Source organism: Charadrius vociferus, unplaced genomic scaffold, assembly GCF_000708025.1.
Source record: "Charadrius vociferus isolate BGI_N301 unplaced genomic scaffold, ASM70802v2 scaffold657, whole genome shotgun sequence".
NCBI lineage: Eukaryota > Metazoa > Chordata > Aves > Charadriiformes > Charadriidae > Charadrius > Charadrius vociferus.
In genome coordinates, this window is record NW_009649299.1 from 343333 (window position 1) to 362781 (window position 19449).

The 19449-nt window shown below is 52.6% G+C and overlaps 1 protein-coding gene across 1 annotated transcript; it reads right to left on the reverse strand.

The window, feature by feature from the left end:
* Window positions 1-75: 75 nt before the first annotated feature.
* ACER1 (alkaline ceramidase 1) lies at window positions 76-10881 on the reverse strand. The gene is made up of 6 exons (XM_009889135.1): window positions 10789-10881; window positions 3606-3720; window positions 3087-3225; window positions 1790-1927; window positions 1061-1198; window positions 76-244 (listed from the first exon to the last, which is right to left on the reverse strand). Exons 1-6 carry the CDS (start codon window positions 10879-10881, stop codon window positions 76-78), a joined length of 792 nt encoding a protein of 263 aa, XP_009887437.1.
* Window positions 10882-19449: the final 8568 nt, after the last annotated feature.

A 19449-nucleotide genomic window follows, 5' to 3' on the forward strand; every position in this document is an offset into this window, starting at 1 on the left:
GAGGTGTTCCCCATGCTGACGCACGTGTGTGCATCACGGACCCCATGCTCGAGGGATGCCTGAGGGCAACCAGCTCTAGCACTGCTTGTGGGGTTTCTCCAGGGTAACGTAAGGCACCACGACCGGCCAAGAGTCGCTGGGCCAATATCCTAGCTTTGGCTTGAATGATGGCATCTCGTAGTTGACGTCAAAGTAGATGACGAGTGGGCAGCAGTACAGGAGGGACATGGCTATCAGCACATGCCTGGCAAGGAAACCAAAAAAACATGTGTCGGACAGGGGTAACTCCGTCTTCTCCTCCTGCACCTCGCAGCGGCGCGTGGCTGGCATTGCAACCACGCATCTAGAGCCAAGGGGTACGGCAGTGGCAGGAAAAGGTCCCAATCCTGTGATGCACGAGGGCTGCAGGGAGTGTGGGTCCTGCAGGGTTTGTGCCTATGGGGAAATCCTAGAAGAGCTCTGTGAGCCGGGGCTGGGGCAATTACTTGCGCAGAGGGGATGGGGTGATATAGGGGACCTAAGCCCCAAACCAAACCACCCATTCCACCTTGCCTGGCCCAGCCCAGCAGCACAGGCTATCTGTCCCAGTCAGCCCAGTGATTTGTGAGGGTCAATCTGAGAATGCGTGCACTGTGCAGCACTTACACTTGGCCAGGCACTGAAACGTCTTGCCCAAGCAAATCACTGTCTTTCAGTTTGTCTATTAAAATAACTCCAAGCACATTGCACTTCCTGCAGCTTCCTGGGAGCAGACGCAGCCCTTTGAAAGCAAGCTGCTCACCTGGAGGGACTTTTAGAACAATTTCACTTGCAAAACACCATTTGGCTGGTGCAGAGGAGGTAAGGGATATTAAGCAGTGATTAGGACCAAATTTTTGGGCTGGGGCCAGGGTGAGGAGCAGCATCAATAGTGACAGAGGAAAGGGGGAAAGGGTTGGGCTGAGATGCGTCTGCTCCCTGGTCGAGTATCACATCCCTGTTGCCATCTCTCCTTAGCTGTAGCCCTTCAGCTCCTGAAATGTTTGGGCTGGGGTTACTGCCTCTACGCTGGAGCCCTTACCAGAAGCTGTGGAAGTAGGGGAAGTTGATCGCCTGCCAGAGCCCGCAGAGCCACCGGTCGCTTATCCAGCTGCTGATGGCCAGTACCCACCACACGACCATGACGGCAGCCATCCGGTGAACCCTTTTGTCATTGCACCTGGAAGACACAGTGAGGGAGAGGGAGTGGAGTATCGTGTTGGAAGGAAAGAGAGTTTTAAACAGTTCCTGTCTGCAAGTGCTGATACATCAGAGCAAAACGCAGCAAGTTTCTTCTGGAGAATATTCATCAGCCCACAAGAACTGGAGAAGTGTGGCTCTGTAGAGGGCTTTCTGACTTTCTATGGGTAAGGATGATGCTAGGAGATGCCAGGGCACTCCTGTCTTTCTCCCCAGATCCTGGGGGGGGTCTCCCAACCCCACACTGGTTCCCAAATCCCCCACAAAGGGGAAAGAACTGCAGAGGTGGCACCTGGGGAGGAGAAGATGCACTTGTCCCATGAATTGTCCCCATTCTGCGTGGCACCTGGGCCAGATGGCCTTCTTGTGCCCCTCTGCCCACAGTCCTGCCCGTGCCTCTTCCTGGGTCCCCTCCCAGACTGCCCCAATTCTTTGCAGAGCTGATAGCCCAATATGTGGCTGATGAAATCTTGGGCTCCATTCACTGTTGAGCAAAGAGTCACTGCCATGAGTGAGCCTGCCAGGAGCGTGCAACAGACCTGCGGATAACCCCTCTCAGCCCCCTCCTTACTTTTTCAGCTCACACCATGTCAGGTACAGCAGGTGGAAGGCGATGCAGTTGAGCGCGTAGGCATTGATTGCTGGTTTGATGAAGGACATGAAGGTACTAATCACGGTGGTGACACCACTCAACCAGAAGAAATGCTTCCTAAAGGGATTTGGGAGTGAGTATCAGTGCCCCCAAGGTTCACAGTATGGCACGATAAGGATGGGAGAGGTCCTGCTCATTGCCTGAGAAAGGAAACCCTTCTCCAGCACCTCATGCACATGTTTGCACATGGCTGATCTCAGCCTCTGCAGTAGTCCTGGCAGGAAGGTTGAGGTATCTGTTTATATCTGTGCTTTGCCAAAAAAAAAAACAGTTAGCCCTTGACAGTGCAGGGAACACAGCCCAGAAGGTAACTTGTGCACTTTCATGGTGATGCCAGAGCACGAAGAGGCAAAGGCACCAGGAACCTTGTACAGAGAAGGGCTGCAAAGGAGTCCCAGCAGCGCGGGCAGGGGCTTGAGCTGTGCAAACATGCAGATTTGGGCCGACTGAGCAACAATAGGGCTCAGAGGGGCCTTTCACATGCAAATCCTTTCCCAAGTCCCTTCCCCTCTCCCCCAACCATGTCTCCACAGTGAACTCCTGGTGACCTCCTCTTTGGCATGGGAAGAGCAGACTTGGAGCCGGCCTTCGAAAGGCTTCTAACTGGGCTGGCTTAGAGGGTTCCAGCAAGCCTGCCAGGGTGGGACCATCCTTTGAGCAAAGCCCTGCTGAGTTCCTGTTTCTGCTGATCCACGTTCACCCAGTCTCCCCATCCTTTCCGCTGAGCTTCTCTAGCCCAGCCAGCCCTTCTGCAAACAGCCTTTGAAACGTGGGGTGTTAATTCGGACCAGCTTGTCCTGTGGGAAACCCCATCAGCCTTCAGGGAAAGCTCCCTGTGGATGGCAGGGGATGCTCTGACAGTTTGACAGCATGGGTAATTGAATGTCAGTGCTCAGGAACGTTTAATTTCCTCATTAATTTTGAAATTCTCCATGCTAATTTTCCTCTGCAGCTTCGCAAAGTCAAGCAGCTCCAGTCGACAGGAGCCCAGCACAGTCCTTCCCCATGGGAGGGTTTCTTACTCTTCCTCTGTCAGCGCACCCACCCCTGAGTGATGGAGGGTCTGGTCCCAAAGCAAACTGCAGTAACCTCAACGCTGGCCCCTTGGAGGGGAGCTGGCTGTGGGCTGGGGGGGGATCTGTGGGTCACACACATCCATGTTGATGTTCCAGCCCTCCCCTCAGAGCCTGCAACCCTATGTCCCTCTGAGTCATACCTGCTCTTGATGCACCTGGGGAAATAAACCCTTGGGTACCAAAAGGAATATGCCACAGCCAGTGTCCAGAGGATGGAGAGCTCGTCCAACAGTTGTCCCACGTAGCTCAGGGTCATGTGAAAGTACATGGAGAAGACACCTGCAAGGAAAGCAAAAGATACCTGTGTCGGCAAAGCTCTGTCCTTGCACAAGCTCGTCTGGCCTGGGAATTTCTTAGGGGCCATTCCTAAAGACACGCTGTTCCTGAAGGGCAGGGCATGGACCTTGGTGTTAATGGAGACTTCAGTGAGTCAGTCCACACGACACCATGGGGATTTACTGGGCTGGAAGCTGTGCATTCACAGCCAGCAGGAACCGTGAGCTGCAGGGCTTCAAACGGACACGGCTGTTCAGTTTCCCACCCCAGCTTGCCCCTGTGCTTTGGCCACTAAGAACCGGCCTCCAAAGCCAAACATATCATAAATGAACAGTCAGGCACTCTGGCAACCTGTCTGATCTTCTCACAACTGTGGCACCCACCTACGCAGAAGAGCAGGCCAGAGACGAAATACAAGGGCAAGGTGCGCTGCTGACAGTACTGCCGGTTCAGGTAGAGCAAGGCAGGAGAAAGGACAAAGAAGCTTACATTGCTGATCTGAAAAACAAGAGGCACATTCCGCTTATTGCACGATCTTGGGCGAGTCCCATCCCACCATGTACCTCCATGCGCAAAGAGGATAATGATTTCTAGTGGAAAGCGTCGCATGGAGGGTGGTATTACTTTTGGCACAGGGAGAGGGCGGAGGCGTTTCTTGAGAAGTGAGGCTGGAACTGGAAGGACAGCTATTGCTGTGACAGCAATGGCTGGGGGCATCTGTGCTCTCCCTGCAGGCGCTTCTGGGGCCAGCAAGCCCAGAGTAAACCGGTGTGCTGCCTTTGGGTGATGGTTTAGCTTCAACTGCCCAGTGTCTTCAAGCAAGCTGCCAAAACTCTTCTGTTTGCAGCCATAGAATCATAGAATGGTTTAGGTTGGAAAGGACCTTGAAGATCATTGAGTTCCAACCCCCCTGCCATGGGCAGGGACACCTCCTGCTAGACCAGGTTGCCCAAGGCCACCTCCAGCCTGGCCTTGAACACCTCCAGGGATGGGGCCTCAACAACCTCTCTGGGCAACATCTTCCTCTCCTGTCAACTCAAACCTGCCAAAAACTCCCTGGATGGCTTCTGCCCCTTCTGGCCAGCAGGCAGCCCCCGTGAGGGGCTGGGTGGCTGTGAGGAGCTAGGCTACCCCAGCAAGCCACATTTAGGAAAACCATCATTAACTGGGAGTGGGTGCGGTGGAGAGCAGCAGGACAAGCAGGACATTGGTAGGTGGGAACAGGACTGAGGTGACATCCTGTAGTGTCATGTGTGAAGCCACCTGGCCTGGGGAGGGGAGGTGTTCTGGACACTAGTAATTACATGAAGTCATAAACCTCCTTTAAACATGCCTAGCAAATGAATACAGCCAAATTATTCTGCCCTGATTTCCAACTCTGCAAAATTGCTTCATTGACAGACTTTGATTTGTCTGGGGAGGAGGGGATTGTACTGGGCCGGTTGAAGGTGCCAGTGCTTTGGGGAATGGCAGATGCTGATGGGCAAAATGTAGGAGCTGGGGAGGAGCGGTGAGTGCCCAAAGCCTGGACCTGTCTGCTGGATCAGGCCCGCTCCACCCTGCAGATACGGGGGAATCCTGGCTTTTTCGCCTGATTGTGCAAACTCAGTAAAGGGATATCACGGGGAAGTACAGCCTCCCTGGAGAAAATCTTTCTTACTCCTGAAAGGTTGGGACTGTGGTGCTGCGTTTTACCTGCCAGACAGCCCTTTGGGGCTTTGGAAGAGCAGGGCAGAGCCGTCTGCTGAAATGCCATTTGGCAAGCCACCAGGGTGACTTTTATCTCACCCTGACAATCTTTTTCCTTTCATCTTCCAGCTAGATGCTGACCCAGACTCCAAGCCTGGAATCTGACCCCCACAGCTGGAGTGTCACCCCTCAGCAGCCCTGACATGCACCAGGTAAAGGGCAACATCGCCGCTTGGCTTGTGATGTCCAGTGGGATCCAAGTTTATGGTAAGAGGGCTGCAAATCACGGAGATGTTGTCATATATATGAAACACACCCTCTCATATTCCAGAGGGAAACACAATTCACGCTTAATGTGAAGTCTCTATTCCCTTTAACACCTGGAGATTAATCTTGAGTTTCACTAAGGCTTTCATCAAACAAGTTGATGCTCCCATTAACAACAATTCTCAGGCCAAGTGTATTTTCCGGTGGGTTTCTGTAGGTGCTTAGAGCCAAATCCAGGCCTGTTCCCATTCCAGCTATGAAAGGAGAAGTGCTGGTCCCACTTGCACACTCGAGGTCAAACTGTTTGGAAACGATCGAGGAACCAAACCATGTGTTAAAGTAACAACCGTGTCACAAACATTTCTTTTCCTGCGAAATGGTTAAAGAGGCTTTTGGAAGACAAGCAGGGGTAGCAAGAAGAGAGCAAATGCTGGCAGAAAAGGCAACAGTGTGCAAGTGCCAGCATGCACGTCAAAGTGAGGAAACGCGGGACTTTGAGATTGCGTATAGAGAGGTCTGAATGCCTGCTGCAGTGGGCATTGCAACAGTGCCATTAGTTACGTGATAGCAATGTTATCGCTTCATTAATTCAGTGTGAGATGTGCAAGATCAGATATCAGAGGGGAGGAATAATCAGGGGAACCATGCCAATAGGGTCAAAAAGATGGAGTGATTCCTTGCAGATCAGCCAAACTCAGAGCTTAGGGGAGAGCTGCTACAAAACCGCATCTGTGGGAGACACAGCGTCTTCATCACTCCTTGGATCCAAGCCCTGATTTGTAAGTCCTGTTTTATATCTTCCCTCTAGGATGTGGCGATCTCCTTCTCCAATGTAGCTAGGAGGATTTTGCTCCCAGTACTCCCATTAGGAACTTTTTCCAGGGTCTCTGCTCATGCTGAGTCCCCCAAGGCACAGTTTCTCCTTATACCTAGCTGGGTCACACTGGCCAGGAGGCACCAGCTCCCTCTGACTGGGACAGCAGGGAAATAAGGGACTGGTGATGGAGCCAAGGTGCGATTTGACCTGAGAGAGTGACTCAGCCCTGTGGTTTTCCACTGTGTGAGCTCACAGCGATGTCCCACTTCCTAACAAGTGTGAGTTACTGCTCTGGGTGCCTCAGCCAAGCCTGCCTGTACTGGCATTTGGTTCTTTCACCAGGAGAAAAGCGAGACTGGGATCAGTGACATGGCTCTAATCCTGGTGCATTAGCAGGATCATGGGAAAAGCCCCAGGGCTTGTGCAACTCGCCACTTTGCAACCTAAGATGGAGGGAGAGACCTGCAGAGAACCTGTTTGCATCTCCATCCATGACGGGGTGAGAACAAGCCTCCGATACGAACTGGGACAGGACATGCTGGTTTGCAGAGCTCTGCCTGGCTCTGGGACCACAGCAACAGTGTGAAAGCAGCCAAGACATGTGCTGGTCCTTACTCAAGTGTCCTGGTTTGAGCAACACAGGATTCATTTCTTTTCTAATTCTTGGGAAAACTGCACTTTTAGAATACTCTAGTGGGTAAATGTGTGACAATATTTCCTTTCTATCCAGCTCTGGATTGTGGGTTTCAAGGTCTCAGTGTTTTGGAGCTCACCAGGTGCAGGGTTGAGGAGGAGTGAGACCCGTGCACTTGACCCAAGCTGCCAACAGGGTTATTTCATACCACCCGCAGCCGCAGCGCTCGCAGTGTCCCCCATTGGCTGTCACTGCTGGGGGTGCACGGCTTCTACGGGTAGAGTGGGCCGGGGATAGTCCTTGGGTATTTTATAGTGGTATTGGGATCAATACTGGATCTTTAGTGTTATTATTACTAATTTTCTAGTCTTATTCTATTAAATCGGTTTCTATTTCAACCCTCAGGTTTCCTTGTTTTTTCCGATTCCCCTTCATGAGTGGGGAGGGATCCTCAGGTGAGAGAATAGTTGCCTAAATGACAAGAAACTGTTTTGGGCTTCTCAAACCATAACATCAAGACGGGCGTTTTCTGCAGTGAAAGGAGATTTCTGCAAGACTCATTGGAGTTCATTCATTCATTCACTTAAAGGCCAGCGAACCAGCTTTAGCTGACAGAAGAGCCCACAGGGCCAAAGACAGAAGCGAATACCTCAGAGGCTCTCCAGACCTGTATAGCAAGTTCCTAATAGCCAGACCTGAGTAGCAGAAGATGAAGCTCCGTGTCCTGACATCGCAATGTCACGCCGGCGCTTTGGGGTAGGGAACAGCTGTTTGTCTCGTGTTTGCCGGGCGAAGACCTGCTGTGCTCCTGCACGGGACCTTCTGGGCAGGCAAGAAAGGGGTGCGTCTGAGATGCCACGGGGTTACTGAGCCCATGCGGAGGGCCGGAGCGCACGCCACGGCTCTGACACAACTCTGAAAGTGAGTGCTTCTCTGGGCGTATCTAGGTAATTTGCACCTGCAGCTGAGCTTATCTCCTCTTATCTGGATGAAGCATCTGGGATGTCGGCATATACAGCAGTGTCAGAGCTCCTGCTGCTTTGCCAGGGAGACTGCTGAGGGTCTGGGTGTCGTTACCAGCATCCTGCATCGGTCATTTCAGGAAAGAAATGAGAATAGGAAGACAAGTCCCTGACTGATGACCCTCATGGAGCACAATACTGTTCTCTTACAAACAGCCAGAAGACAATAAATTTCTGGGTCACTGAGTCACTATAAATAGCACTTTGTTGCTGAACTGCATCCAATCATGAGCCACTGTGTATTATTAGGTACTTAAAGATACTGTTTACATTCTTTGCTCATACGCTTGGTGCTCATTTCTAATAAAAAGCATCCAACCCAAGCGGACCTGAGAGAGAGAGCGGCTGGCACAGAGCAATTCTCAGCAGCACATTGCTGCTGCTGGCACAGGACCACCCTGCTTGAGCCCCAGGCAGTGTTGGGAAGAAGACGATGAAGAGGATGCTCCATTAGGAAGCCCTAGTGATTTAGTGGTGCAGGAGTCTTGGGTAGGACCTGGCTGGATTCCCAGCTAGTCTAAAACTCTGGCAAACTGACGCTGAAGTCAATGTTGATATGATTATCTCAGCGCAGGCCAGTGAGATAAGGCCCATAAAACTTGCTGCAGGGAGGATGCAATCTGAATATGGGGAACCACTGAATGGAGGAGAGAAGAGAGGGAGATCCAGGCTGTTAGGATCACATCTAAGATAGTGCCCTGAGCCCCAGCTGGATCTGCAACACGCTGCCAGCCAGCAGAGATAGCTCAGTCTGGTCTGATTCCTATAGTCCCCCCTTTAGGGCACATCACAAGGAGTCTGATCCTGTGAGAGAGCCCAGAGCATGAAGAGGGCTCCCCTGGTGCTGCTGCAAGAGGGGAGAGCCAGGCGATGCCAGCCGGCGTGTGCAGACTGCTGAAGAGGTGATGCCCATGTAAGTGATGCTCCTGCCCACTTTTGGTTACAAGGCCTGGCCCTCAGCAGGGGGCAGCCTTTGGGGCGGTTGTCAGATGCTCAGACAGCAGCAGATTTTGGGAGGGTTTGCTTTTTTGTCTGCCCTGGTTTGGACAGGAGATCACTTTCCAGCCCTGATGCAGGCAGCTGTCAATGCACGTTTGGATCTCCGCTGCTTTCTCTAAACAGGAGTCACATCTTACGACAGAAACTGCAGAAGTGGTACCCTCTGCCTGTGCAGGCACTCTGCTGAGCTCTGTGGATGGGTAAAAGCGAGCCTGGCAAGAAGGAGATCAGTGCAGGGACCAAAAAAAAGCTCTTCCTCTGCTGGGAAAGAGGTGCCCCATGTTCACATAGAGAGAGGAACAAGGGCTAGTTTAACCGCTGGAAAAAGTCCTGCAGCGTTTGCTCTGCCCACACCTCTCTGCGTTCCTCAGTATCGCACTAGTTTGCATCTGTGCGGAAACACGCATTGGAGAAGGTTTCCTCTCCTGGAGGAAAGCTGTGTCTGAGTCCTGCCCGGTGAAAATTCATCCCAACAAACCCAGTGCCTCAAAGGTCATGTAGTATGGAAACGCGGGAGATGGCTGTGGCTAGTAGGGACCTCAGTCCAGAACTGGGCACCTGGGGAATATTTTCAGGAATAGCTACATTATTTAGAAACCTGTGCCCCAAAGTGACCTTGGCAGCTAAGGGTTAACATTTTATGGGAATTAGAGGACTTTGGGCCCTAAGAAAGAGAGTCATACATCTGGCCACACCAACTGGTGTCTAGCCACGCACCGCAGAGAAGTTAGACACATAAGTGCTTTTGGAGAGCTCCTGAGATACTTCTTGGTGTGTTAAGGGCCCTGAGCCACTTTGACAGTCTGGGTGTAAATCAGGATCCTTGTGAAAACGGGGTTTCAGCTCCAAAGACACATTTGAAAAATGCTGCCTATGTACTAAACTAGGAGGTGAGGCAAATTTATCTCCCAGAATGAATTCTAATTAAAACCATAACTTTCAGACTTCCTGCTCTTTGTGGAAATCAGCCCTTCTCTAGAGCTGCCAGTGACACTCCAAAACACAGCGGCCTTTGGCATCTCCGGCTACGTTTGAAATGCTGATGTGAGTATAAGTGATTTCTGTACCTCCTTGCTCGTTACGCCTTGCTCTGCGGCTCTGAGCCCATCCGACAGGGACGCCGTGCCAGCAAACAGGCAAGAGAACAACACATTCAGCTGGATGCCAGAGGGAAGCAGGATTTGGTCTGGACTGGCAGATCTTTATTTGTTTACTGTCTCAAAGAGAAGTGCCTATATACAGCCCGAGCATCCCTCCTGCGAGACCCTGGCTGGGCAATTAGAGCCGGGGAGCTGCGGGACTTGGGCAAGGGAATTATCATTATTATAGGCAATTTATTAAAAGCAGGAAATGCTTTAAAAAAAAGAGGAAGAGACATTTCCATGAGAACAAGAACTTCTAGTGTTAGACAGTAATTGCTAAAAGTTGTAAACAAGGCGTTTGGAAGGTTGTAAATCCACATGCCTCACACCCCTGCTAGCCTGTAATTGCGCTGAGGCAGAAGGACATGCTTGCAGAGACCGGTTATCTGCCGAGCCCTCTGCAGACAGATAGGGATGCTTCCAGCCACGCTTAAGCCAGGAGGCTGCATTCAAGGGACTGGCACTGGATGGAGCCTGAATTATAAAGGATCAGAGGAGGTGAAACTGGCTCATGCATCAGCTTTCCTCTGTCTTGAGTTCCGGATTCCCAACCTGCCCGACACGGTTCACGCAAGTGCTGTCTCTCATTTTGCCACTCCTGTACATTTAGCTGGAATATATGAGCCCTGTGTGGGACTTACCCCAGTTGGCAGGAGAGCTGCAGGACTGGTATAACAGGATCTCACAAATCTGGGCTAAGGAGCACCGCCAGAGTTTTCTCACTGAGAACTCAGCCCCACACGTGCCAGAAGGACCCCTGACCCCAGCTCATTTTGTGAGCACCTGGCAGTTGTAAGCAATAAAAGTCCCATGATTTACCTGAAGCTCAGAAAATGTTCCCCATACCAGCACCCTCCAACACCAGGAAGTTCAAAGGAGTGAGCAGGAGGAAAGAAAACAAGGTTGTCCCGTCTTGTCTCCCAAAAGCAGCTCCTGGATGCCCGGAGCTGGCCGCCTTCGCGCCCCAGCCTGCCCTTGGGATGCGCCCGCACTCACGGTGTTGTAGTACTCCGCAATGACCGTCGAGCGCTCAAAGTTGCTTTCGCACCAGTCGACTTCGGCGCTCTGGTAGGAAAATATGCTCGGCATCGTTGGGCCACCTTTGCAAAAGGGAGAGGAGCGGGTTAGTTTTGCAGCCGGGGAGGAGGAGTGTGCTGCGCACCTGACGGGGAGAAGCGCGCTCTGCCTGCCTGCCTCTTGCACACACGCGTGCTCGCGTTGCACCAGCCTGCTCAAGCACAGCATCCTTACCCCGCTATGAAAGACTCATCCTCTTCTCAGCACGCATCATATTGCAGAATATTTCCTCCTCTCTCCCCACAACGCGGGAGCGACAAATCACTCCAGGAAATGTTCTTGAACTCTGAGCCTGGGAAGAGTCGCCACAGCCCCATCCATGGCATTAACGTCTCTCATCAGGGGTCGTCGCTGCCACATGGTGCTTCCCCATTTCGGCTCTGTCCTTGTCACTCTGTCTTCTCCCTTCACTTTCTTTATGACTCAGATCTTTCTGCCTAGAGGACTTCCCTGTACTTTGTGGGCTGTGAGCTACCTTTTGGGAGTGGACAGCTCTACGGGGTTTGCTGCTCATTGGCTCTGTTCTCCTTAGTCGTCTCCCAACATCTTCCTGAGGGTTGGAGCTCAACTTATGCAAGCTCAGCCCTGGAGCACCAGCACAGACCCTGGGTGTTACCGGAGTCCTGGGGGTGCAGAGCGAAGGCAGTGATTTCACTTTGAGCACGCTCCCATGCGAGCCCCGTCCTGATTTCCCAGTGAAAGGCATCAGAGCTTCACACCTCGGGTGGGCTCTCCACTGCCGGGTCCCCCAGCCTGACCTCCGGCAGCGGCAGAAGCTGCAGTTACAAGTGGGATTCTGGCAGAGAAAAAATCTAACCTTTTGCCTGTTTTTCTTCTCCATGCTAAAGTCTTTCCTATCCTCAGTGTGAGCATCATTTCTCAGCCCTCTTTTATTCATTCGAAAAAGTAAAAGTTCTGATCAAGTTTCCCATTTGGCGTGTTTTGTTTCGAATCCTTGAGACTTTGGAGCTATTTTAGAAGCTGATAGATGGGTGCCAACCTTAGAGGTGTTTGGAAGCACCATCCAAACCCTAGCAGCTGGGTATTTGGTACACAAGAGCCACAGAAATTCCCTGGAGCTAAGCAGTTAAGTCCCTGGATGCAGCGTTGAACTAACTCATCCGGCTGTGCTTCTCTGGCTCTGCGGGATGAGCAGGGACCGGGGTGACACCAAACACTTCTGTGGCATCTCTGAGCTCCCCAGGCACTGGTAGCAAGGGGTGGAAAACAGAGCTTTCTTCTCTTTGCAAATCCTTTCAGCTTTGAGTCTAATGCAGGGAAGGGAAGTTTATCTTAAAACCACTCATCAGTTGATCATGTTCTTGCGGAGAAACAGTCAAGTCCCTGTTTACAGCGGTGTCAGCTGCGCAACACCACTGAGTTCAGCAGTTCCCGTAGGTGTGCAGAGGTGTGAAGCCACCACAGCTTCCTCTGCTTCTCTTCCCAAGGAGAAGTTCAAAGGGAGAAAACGCCTAATACAAACAAGCTCTCCTGTAACCTCCTGCTCCAACCAGATAAACTGACTTGTGGATAAACCTCCACCGTTCTTTTACAATTGCAAGTTAACAATGCCCTCCCTTTAATCCAGGCTGGCTGGTTCCACAGAGCAGGTGAGATCACAGTTACAGAAGAAAAATAAAATAGATGGCAGGCAGATTGGTTTGAGGTCTGACCCTCTGGGATCTGGGGTTTCCATGTGCTCATTTGCACCGCAGTGACTCTCCCCTGATCCCCGGTGCTCTGCGTTATGCTTTTACAGCCATGCAAGTCATTGCATAGGGTAAAAAGAGCATCAGAGCCAAAGTGGTAAATCCCATCTCCCAGCTCAACACACCTCAGCTGAGAGATGCTGAAGGGATGGAGGAGACAGGAGACAGCAGAGGAAAAAGGGAACAGAATAATTGAAGCTGCGATAAGAGCGCTCAGCGGCTGCTGGCTTACCGCTCGCCTCTCATCCCAGCCTGGCTTACCTGGGTTCCCTTGGGACGGACCGGCACTGCTTCCACGCGGTGAGGCGAAGCGTCAGGAGCTCCAAGGTTTCTAGCAAAGCTGGAGCGGTAACCCGCCCTGCCGCTCTAGCTCCGAAGGAGCGCCCACGGTGTGAGCTCACTGGGAGCAGCCGCCAGGAAATACCCTTGCTCCGTCTCTAGGGAAAGCGTTGGGATGAGACAAGAGCCATGAGCACCCTCCAGGCAAACCTTCCAGTCCCCCAAAGGAAACATATTGGCTGGAGAGTTTATATCTGTGCACCCAAATGGGCAGGGGCAGGGAGGGAGGGCAGAGGAGAGAGAGCTGAGAAATGCAGTCTGAAATCATCAGTGTGCCCCTAGGCGGGAAACCTGCGCAGGCGCACACACCCCAATCCTAACCCTGCTTCTCCGGGGGAGGGACTGATCCCTGCAGCCTCCCTTGCAGAGCTGCTTAAAACCCAGTAAAACAGTTTTTACTAAAAAAAAAAACATGCAGCAAGCTGATGCTGCCTCGATTTTGAGCCACTTTTCAACTTTTCCCCAACTACTGCTTTATTATTATAAAAAATAATTTTATTATAAAACGTAAATCACACTTCTTGTAGCTAGTTCATTTTGGTTTTGTTTTTTTTTTTTTAGCTAGTTATTTTGCTTAGTTAAAGAATTGGCTGAATAGGACACTTTTGGGTGACTGCTTTGCAGATATTTTCCTCCTGAATTCCATTCAGGATGTCAAGACAATCGGCAGCAATTAAACTTTGCCCCAAAATCATCATTTTTTCCTCCACGTAGGGTTGGGAAAAGAGGAATTTAGTTGCTTTCTTAAATGTAAAAGCTCATTATTTGGTCAGTTCTTCCTGTTGGAGCAGTGGAGACACCACGTTCAGCTTCACAGGGCAGGGTCGGACCTAGATCCAGGGTGTTCCTGTCCCTGTCCGTGTGTTCCCTGAAGAGTAGGGATGAAACAGCCTTTGCTATGACACTTCAGATTTGCCCTGGGGACTGGCTCTTTGAGACGCGGAGCCATTTATTTTGATACTTCTATAAAAAGGAGCGTACCTGGGAGACCTGAGCTGTGCAACACCTCCTAAAGAAGCCAGGGTTTACAAAAGCCTCACAAATCCACATGCGTTTTGAAATGAGTGGGTAATTAACCACTGCGGCAGCTTATATTACACCATGGTGGAGCCTCCGTTACGTGCAACTAAGTCAAGGCTGGGTATCTTTCGAGGACAGACGATGCGGCTTGAAGCAGAAGGTCAGAGGCAGTCCCCAGCGAGCTGCTCTTGCCCCCCGGATGGCTGCACCATGGTGGCCACATTGGGGAATTCCAGGATGAATTTGCTTCTTATTCACTTGCAACTCTCAAACGGACCGTGCGAGCAGGAGACTGAGTTTGCACGCTGAAAGAAGGTACCCAGTTCCCCAGGGGATCTCAGGGAGAAGCAAGTGGTGACTTGCCCCTGTGAGGTAGTGTTGGCCAGGGAAGGTGGCAGAGGTGGATTTGAAAATAAGACAGCTCGTTGCCCAAACACGTGATGCTTGACTTGTATGAACTTCTTTGAAAAGAATGAGTTTTGCCACCCCAAAAACTCTGGCATCCTTGGCATGAGCAAAGCACCAAAGCGTCACTGATGTGTCCTGCACCACACAATGAATAAATAACTGAGGAGGATGTCACAAATCCACATCTTCCCTGATTCATCAATAAGTAGCATTCAGGTCACAAAGAGAGGCTGATTTCTTGGTGAGTCCTCCTTCCCAGCTCCTCCTAAAGGTTGCATTCTCCTGCCTGTGGTCGGAAGGGCCTGGGATGCTGAAGATGCTGAGGATGCTGAGGATGCTGAGGATGCTGACATGGGAGTGGGCAGACGGGAGCACAGGGGTGACGCTTTCTGGGCCTCACGTGAGAGTTACACAGAGAGACTCCCCTGATCCTCCCTGTGTTTGAGACTTCTTTCTCTCAAAACTTCACCCAAAGTCCTCACCTCCTTGCTAAGGCTTGCTGCCTCCTCTCCACCTCGCTTCTAACATGTCACATCTCGGCTTGCTCAGATGTGTCTCTTCTGCACCAGGATCTGCAAGGAAACCTCATGGACGAGGTTTGTTCCTCACCCCATCCCCTTTCCGCCCGCTGGGACTGATGCCATCTTGCAAGACCCCACATCCCACTCAACGTCCCGGACTTCGTGATATGGGACATGCTTTCATCTGGAGAACCTCATCCCGGCTCTCCTCTCATCCCTCGGCAGGGGCAGGCAGTGGGGTCGGGGGGTGTTGCAGCAGACACCTGAGAGCAGGGGGTGGGAGGTGCGGGGGTTTCACAGGAGCCGACCCTGCAGCCTCAGGACGCGACTGCAAACGCTGTATGACTGTGTAGTCATGAGCCCCGGTGAGGCAGCAGTTCCGCTGCTGGTCCCACCACAAGAGGGAAGTGGGGACTCTGGGAGCCAAATCTGGGAGAATCCAGTTGCTTCACTTGAGGATGCCTTGTCCTGTGGCACCTCGGATGGAGGCTTCCACCTGAACTGCTGCTGACGAGGGATTTTTTTTTAAAAAGCCCATTTGGAGAAGCTGTGCCTGAGAGGCACGTGTCTTTATCTATCGCCCGGGCTGGTGTGAGGCTGGGGCTGTCGGCAGAGGGGCGGTAACAAACAGCCTGGGGCAGGGAGGGTGAGGTGGGAGCGCTGGCATCCCACATCCCCACTTGCTGTTTGCTCAGTCAGCGTGAGGCAGAGCCCCAGGCTGGAAGGAGACAAAATGACTCGACTGCGTTCTCCCAGCGAGGCAGCGGGCAGTCGGGAAGGGAACCCAGGCATTTTGGCTCGGCAGTGCCCTGCTGCACAGCTTTCCCTGTGTCCGGGGAAGCCCTGAAGCAGCCTGGACAGGCTCCGTCCCGCTGCTTTTGGTACAGGACTTTAGCTGCAGGGCTGCAATTTCATGCTTCCAGGTATAAAAACACAGGCGGGTGACCTGGGAGCCTTGCTAACGCTGAACAGTTAGATGATGTCTGTCATTCGTGGCTCCACAGGGCAGGAATCGTGTCCTCTGCTTGATTTGGAAGCTGTTTAGCAAATCGCGGTCTGGAAGAAATAATAACAGCAGCAGGAGAAGTGCTAAAGCTGAATGTACTTTACGCAGCCAAATGAAAGCATCCGTCTCCATCGCTGCTGTAGAGCCCACCGGGAGCAATGTACCCGTTCTTATTCACATCTGCGGAGCTGTAAATATCTGTGTTTCTTCACCAGGTAGGGCAGGGGCTCCGGGCAACCAAAAAGCATCGGTAGCAACAGCAAAGACAGATTGCACCCCACGCGAGGTGTGGCTTTCAGGTCTCAAATGTCTGAAACACCTGCTCTTTACAACATCGTGGCCCCAGTACTTGTGCAAGTCAGCCTCCGGAGGAGCGGAGCACAAGCCTTGTCAGGCCCCAGAGGGTTGGTCTCAGGGTCCAAGAGAAATTCCCCACCAATCCATCATCCTTGAGCAATCGCCCAGGCACTCTATTATCTTTACTCCAGGCAGGATGCCATACCAGTTAACCCGACAGTCTTTGCCAATGTGACCACCTCGTGCTTGTTTTGAAACACAGGCAGGTTTAAAACAAATGTCTTAATTGCTAATAGTAACAGCAATAACAGTAATAATTAAAGGAAGTTCTCCCGGTGCTGTCATCTGTCACATGCGCCTCTCGGTGCAGTGGTGAATAGGCTGCGGAGACTTTGGCTTATGCAACTCAGCAGGAGCTGCGGGATGCGCAGGGGCTGAGCAGAGGCTTTTCTCATCTTTCCCTTCTTGTAGATGGAAATATAAGCTATGTAAATCAGCAGAGAGAAAAATCACCTTATTCGCAGCTGTGCCGTGCCAGCACAACCAGTGCTCTCCCACGGGGGCGCGGGCCACGGCCACGGCGGGGGCTGCCTCGAGTCCCCGAAGGTTTCAAACGTAGGAGGCACGGGGCAGGGGGCCGCCTCTTGCCAAACCAAACCCCCGCATCTAGCAGCTTTTCCCCCTTTCCTCACTTGCGGGCGTCGTGACTCTGGAGAGAGGTGGAAATGGCAGGAGCTGAAGAGAAAGTTCCCTTTTTGCTGGGGCTGAGCCTGCCGCTTTGCATCACAGCTGGCGGAGGCCTGGCAGGGCTTTGCGCCCAGGTAGATGTGTTTATCTCACGTCGCAATCCCTCCTCGGAGTGGCGCAAAAGCTTTGGCAGGAGGAGACGGTGAGAGTTTGTGCAAGGTCTGCGAGAGACTAAACAGCAGAGTCGGCAACAGGCCCTGGGAACCGGAGGCTGCTTCATCCGGGGCTGTCCCTGAGAACTCAAGGGGAGACCCCCCCCAGCCCCTCTTTACTCGTCGCTCCCCCCCGGCAGAAAGCAGGAGCTGATGGCTCTGCTTCTGGGGAGGGAGAAGCTGCGTCTTGCTTCGTGGTGAAGAACGGGGTAAAAGCATGGGGAATCAGTGCCTCTGTTAAAACTTTTTAAGCGCCTGAGAAGGCAGATCACGGGTTTGCCTCTGACCCTGTCAGCGGCAGGATTGCTCTGTTGGAAGGATTATAAGAAGGAAGGCAAGCAGGAAATAATCCTGCCCCATCTCCTGGTGGTCAGTGACTTAATACTTCCTTAGCTGGAGGTCCTGGACCATCACGTTAAACCAGTCAGAACAGACCAGTCCTGCGGACGTTTATCTCAAGCTTTAAAAGGTTATTTTTTGAGGTCATATCCTATGGCAATGAGGCACGGTTTAATTAGGTGCCGGGTGAAAAAGTACCAGCTTTTGCCTATTTGCTGCCTGATGGCCACATCCAGTGCCCTTCATCTGGGACACTTCTGGAGCAGGAAATCACATGTAGTTGTTCCCCACTCCCGTCCCTCCAGGCCCTTTCCCTGCATCTCCCCACAGCCTCCCCATCCCACCCGCGTTGTTCCCAGTGCACGTCCCTGTGCCTCCTCTGGTTTCCCATCTCTGTTCAAAGAAGCGCATCCCATCCCAGACACTTTCAATCCTCTGCCTGCCTACAGAAATAAAGGGAGACTAATATTTAACACAGTCTCTCTTTGTGCGTTGTTTTGAAGACTGAAATTTGGTGTGAGTGCCGCGTGGCCAGACAAGAGGGGTTGTTATAACAAGGACATGGTGACACTTAGAAGAACCACTAGAAAAAACTCTTGGAAGAGTTTGTCACCTGCAATAACAAAGCCTGAGAAGGGCACAGAAATGCCCCCAGCAGCCGCAGCGCAGATCCGTCAGGAGTGTGTGCGGGGGCCGTGTCCCACTCTCTTCATCCTCGGTTTGCTGCCCGGGCTCTGAGACCACGGGGAAAACCCTCTCTGTCCTCCTGCAGCCACCGCCGGGCACAAACCTCCCTCTTATTTCTGAAAGCAGGTGAGATCCCCTCAGAGCAGAGAGCATCCCTTGTGATTCAAACTCAACCCTGACAGATAACGAGCAATGCTTGTGTCCCTTCAGACCCGCTTCAACCGCCCGTGCCCGGGCAGTGCTCTGAGCGCGGCTGTCTGCGCCATAAAACACGGTCACGACAAGACCACACCACTCTCCTGCGGATCCCATTCTTGATGGCCTTAACGCAGACCTGGACGCATCCCTGAAGATGGCTGCCCCTCTGTCCACACTCCGTAGGAAGCTCCTGGTGCCATTTGCTGGGTTGTGCCGGCGCTGATCCATCGGCAAACGTGTGCCCTTCTCCCAGGGACACCGCTGGCAGTCACCAAACACGGGCAACCGATGAGCCAGACTCTGGGGAGAAGCTGGTTGGGAACGCGCCTTCCATTGAACATCCTTCCCTTCCCATGCCGGCCCTCGCCATCACAGACATTTCCTTTATTCATTTAAGGATTCTCCGTTTCTTGACTATGTTTTTCACTTTTTTTTAATTTCCGGCTTTCCCTGGGAGCACAGAGGGACTGAAAACCATCTCTAAATAATAAAACCAACAAGTCCGGTGAGTTTAAGAGTCTGCGGGCAACGCAGAGGTAAACCTGAAGGGCCCAAAATAACCCCAGGTTGGTGCAATTCACTTCACTTCCCGCTTGAATCAGGGCTGAGTTTGGCTCCAAAACCGCTCTGAGGTGTAAAATCGGCCCTGTCTGCCTCCGGCCCCATCTGGCCATCCCCATCCTCTCCCCGACGGCACACGGGGCGTGCGAGGGACCAACGCCGTGCCGTCGCGCGGCCGCAGCCGGGTTGCGTGTGGCTGGAGCGCGTACCACCCGGCACGAGGGTGGGAGGGAGGGAAGGAGGGAGCCCGCGGGGCTCTCCCGTGCTTCGGTGCCGGTGCGGGGCTGTTTCCCAAGCTCAGCTGCACCCCGAGCAGCACCCGCCTGCGCGGGTTTCTGCCCACACCCTTCGCAGGGAGGGCGAGAGGGTTGCACAACGGCCGTCGACGGAGGAGGAGGCTGCTCTGGGAACCCAGCCTCCAGGCGAGGTCCTTGCCTATCTCCCCAGCGCAGCCCCGTTGTTGAGACTGGGAAACTGGGATGGGAACCGGGAGACAAAGCCATCCCACCCGCAGCGTGCCTCTCCTCCTGGCACCTGCGGGACTATTTTCCAAAGAGCAGAGTTTCCCAAATCCTATTTTCATATCCTGAAATCTC